The sequence below is a fragment of the Phoxinus phoxinus genome, assembly GCF_949152265.1.
Source record: "Phoxinus phoxinus genome assembly, chromosome: 16".
NCBI classification, from domain to species: Eukaryota; Metazoa; Chordata; class Actinopteri; order Cypriniformes; family Leuciscidae; genus Phoxinus; species Phoxinus phoxinus.
In genome coordinates, this window is record NC_136891.1 from 17,403,687 (window position 1) to 17,408,190 (window position 4,504).

Sequence of the window (4,504 nt, forward strand, 5' to 3'; positions counted from 1 at the left end):
CTAAATGGTTAGTTGATGAATTTATGTTGCTGATGTGGAGTTAAGTATCTTCAATTAGCATATTCTGTCATGGTAATCTATAAATCGCTCGTATAGGAACTGTTGTGAGATGCACACAGAGTGACTTTCTATTGCATGTGAAAAGATGGATGCTAAAGTTTGAGCTGACTCACAAATGTACTCTTATACAACAACTTTTCCTCTTCTCAAAATTGACTGTGTGTTCCTGGGGGCGGGGTTTATGTACATTTTAGGGTTGGTGATGTCACTAACCCGGGAGAAATGTTGTGTAGTCCCTACTAGCCGTTGTTGTAGTCTTTAAAAGCAAATATCTTCCTTTGCTTTGAACTTTGAGCGTTGTAACTTTGCAGATGTTGTTTATGCTAAAACAGCAACATTTCACAACAACTAAAGGTAGAAAAGTGAAATCATACTGTACCACCCCTTTAAGAACGGAACTGAATCCTCACTGAACTGACTTCAGCTGAACAACAGCCGAAATGTCTAATTTTCCTGTTTATCACCGTAAAGCTGCTTTGAAACAATCTGTATTGTATGAAGGCAAGTTTAAAGACAAACACCAACAAACAAGCAAACAGGTTGGCCTTTGGATTTAGCATTTTATGAAAAATAACTGTCATTGGCCTTAAAGCGCTATATAAATAAAGGTGACTTGACCTGAAATGGTTATGTCAGATTAGAGAGACTTATTTGTGAAATATGTAGTGTTGGGGATCCTCCAGGACCAGGGTTTGGAACTACTGCTATATGTAACTGTGTATAAATCCAACTGCTTGTGTATGGGTGTGTTTAATTTATAAAAACAAACTGGCAAATGTCATTGCATGAACATCTTTAGCATGGGCTAAAACACATTTAATGTGATTGTTTGATTTAAATTGATCACATTTATCATTATGTCACTACATATGCTTCATTAACCCATCTAATGCTCTATTTATTAAACGCTCTGTGTCAATGGGCTTATTGGTTCTTTCACTTGATGTTTTACGTTCTCAAGGATGGTTCATATTCTTGCTGACAAATACAAATATGGAGCTCAATGGAATGGAGAGCTATTTTAAAAAGCACTTGAGAATCAGTTAACTTTGAGTGTTACATTAAAGCAGGGGTCAAAAAACTCGGTCCTGGAGGGCCGCTGTCCTGCAGAGTTTAGCTCCAACCCCAATTAAACACACCTGAACCAGCTAATCAAGGTCTCACTAGGCATACTAGAAACTTGCAGGCAGGCAGGCTAAACTCTGCAGGACAGCGGCCCTCCAGGACCGAGTTTGGTGACCCCTGCATTAAAGGGTGCAGCAAGCGATTTCTGAGAAGCACTGTTGAAAGTGGATCGGACCAAGCACCACAACACCTCTAGCCAATCAGCAGTGGGGAAGAGAAATGGCTGAGCGACATTACAAAAGAGAAAAAGTCAGAGGAATATCACTAGAAAAAGAAGGGTTATCACAAATCTGAAATTCACATCTAAGATTATATAATTCATGTACTAATTTAAGTACTAATTTGACCCTGTAGTTTAACTTCAAGTTTAAGATTTCAGTTTAATCATTAATATATGCATCAACTGTTGTTTTAGTTTATCCTTTTGAGCATATGTTAAATTCTTATTTCACTGTATAACATCATTTCCCTTCTGTTAATTACATTCAGAATCAAAGAAATTAAAATCAGGAAAATTGTTTGTGCTGTGAGTTTCTCTCGATTTCACCAGGAAAGAAAATCCAGTTGATTTCCTTGACAGCCTAAGCAACGCTTAGTATATGAATGTCCGCAAGGCAAGAACAGTTATTTTTTTGGGATATTTAGTGAATTTCTTGATGTGTTTTACAGCCTGTAGTGTAAAACTCAGATAAGGCCTTAGGTCACAGAGTTCACTATGTCTCACTTCAGCAGCTCTGAGCAAAACACCCAGCCAGCTGCACCAGCCAAAAGTGGAATATCGAATATCCATATATCAAGCACACTGATGCAAATGTCACTGTAAAATAGTATTATATATATATATATGTTGCTTTGATGATAAACCAGGTGATGGCTCTCCATTATTAGGAATGGCGGCTAGAAAAGAGATGATTAATTGGGAGGGATGGGTGAACAGTAATTAAAAATGACCTTATGAACGCTCATTAGCCGAGCAAAGTTGGGGGCGAGGTGTAGGAAACTATAAAAGTGAGAGTCTTGACTGAGGTTGTTAGATCTTCTGCAGGCATCTAGGCTTTATTGTCTCCACCAATAAAGTATTTTGGCATCTGGGGGTTATGGCATCTGAAACACTGTGATTTCTTACAATAATGAGAAGACTTTTTCCACAAAAGATAATCTTGTTTTTTTCCTCTTGAATTAGACCAAAGATGAAATAAAAGGAAACAACACACACACACACACACACACACACAAACCTGGCCTTGCAAAAACAAAGCTGAAATTATCCTTAGTAACATTACTTTCTTAAATATCAACTCGCAACTGCATAACGCTAACATTTGAATAAACTGGCATACCAAATCTTATTACCAAGACGATTTATCATAGATTATCAATTAAATTGCAATTATAATATCAGTACTCTCATATTTCTCTCTCGTGGCCTGGAGCCCAATCTTTACTAATTTTATATTCCATCAGTAAGAGTAGAGTGGGAAGTTTGAATTAGCAGAGTTATACTGTACAAATTTTGAAATCCACACAACATAATGTGAGACATATCAAGAGTTCAAAAGAGGACAAATTGTTGGTAAGTGTTTCGCTTGCTCATCTGTGAGTGTGACCAGGCCAGCAAGTATTTGTGGTGTATAGAGATCCAGGGTAATGTCGGCAAACCACCACTTAAGACGGACCACATCCAACAGGAGTAACTGTCGATACAAGAGGAAGCTGTCTAAAAGGGACGTCCAGGAACTAACCTGGATTGTACCGAAAAAACATAAAACCAAAACTGTCCAACACTGAAGAATGAAATGCGCACCTCGATTCTCCTGTTTCCACCAAAACTGTTCATTCGTCGCTAGCTCCATGGAGTCAATATTCACGGTCGGGCTGTTATGGCTAAACCTTAAGTCCAGTGGTGTATGCACTGGGCCCATGTGTGGCATTCTGGGCCCCTTTAATCACTAGTAGTGAAGTTCCCTTTCGGTCGTATTGCGTTTACTTGCCAATGCCAAATACAGTTTCATTGGTGCCAACAGTGCAAATCTTGGGTTGTGGACAATATGAAACGTACTGTTCTCTGTACATCTGTGGGAGTCCAAAGAGGCTCAACACCCGGACTGTTGCGGGCGGCCCAGAGTGAAGCATGGGGGTGGATCTGTGATGTTTGGACTCCAATATCATGGCATTCCCTACTTTGCTTGATGGGCTTGGCACTGGCCCAAGGTACCAAACCATTCTGGAGGACCAAGTGTACCTATGACTCCAACAATGTACCCTAAAGGGGGTGCCATGTATCCTGTAGCTGATCCCGCAGAGACTGGCCGCTAAACAGTTCACTTGACAAACCAGTGATTTAGGTACATCTTAGAACGCAGCAATTTTTCTTCTGAAGGAGTATTCACTGTCAAAGTGATTATTTTCTCTCTGCTCTGTCTTCTTTTTCTGGTGGGAATCCAATGTAACCTCACCTATACCATGTTTGGTATATTTTTTGGTATACCATTTTGGTATACCATGTTTGGCTGGAGGCTCTGTCTCAATATCCTATTGAGCCTCTGGGGAGTATTTCCCTAAAGCAGTATTTCACAAGATGGCAGCATGTCTCTCTGTCTGTGAGTGGTTGATATTTGTTTGTTCATGGGGAAATTGCCAATTGATAATTTTGTCAAGTCAAGTCAAGTCAAGTCATCTTTATTTATATAGCGCTTTTTACAATACAGATTGTATCAAAGCAGCTTCACAGTGATAAAATCAAAATAAAAAAAAATAAAAAAAATTCATCATCATCCACCTTTAAGGCAGATCTATAATATTGTTGAATATTAAATGTCCCCAACTAAGCAAGCCAGAAGGTAAGGCAACAGCGGCAAGGAACCAAAACTCCATCAGGTGACAGAATGGAGAAAAAAACCTTGGGAGAACCCAGGCTCAGTCGGGGGCCAGTTCTCTTACGTAGAGTTCTCTCGTACTGCGTCGAAAGAACGCTACGGGAAAGTATTTCTTTGTCGAGATTGAAGCCTAAAAATTAATCCTTAATTTTGTAAACATGTAAAACGCTTTTCTGTAGCATACAACCCTAGGCGGAGCAATATCGCTCACCCATTGGCTGCTCCGCCAGAAAAGCACAGCCTATGCGAGGCCAGAGACGCTGACCAATGAGGGCGCTTCGCGCCCATTCTGCGTCATCTCCCGCCGAAACAGGCGTGGCCTAGGTCTATAAATACGAGCATAGCTGTCTAACACACCGATTTTTCTTAATTCACGAAGCTGCACGCATCGTTGGATTGGATTCGAGCCGCCACAGCCGTCTGAAACAAGCACCTCAGCAGGA

The 4,504-nt window shown here is 40.2% G+C and overlaps 1 protein-coding gene across 1 annotated transcript in view; it reads left to right on the forward strand.

Moving 5' to 3' along the window:
* rps6kc1 (ribosomal protein S6 kinase polypeptide 1) overlaps positions 1-1,861 on the forward strand; it is a gene marked incomplete at its 3' end in the record, with an annotated part of 45,303 nt that extends 43,442 nt beyond the window's left edge. Inside the window, exon 12 of the mRNA XM_079584222.1 lies at positions 1,855-1,861. Within this exon, the coding sequence (XP_079440348.1) occupies positions 1,855-1,861 (7 nt within the window). The remainder of the gene's footprint in view (positions 1-1,854) is intronic.
* Between the last annotated feature and the right edge of the window lie 2,643 nt (positions 1,862-4,504).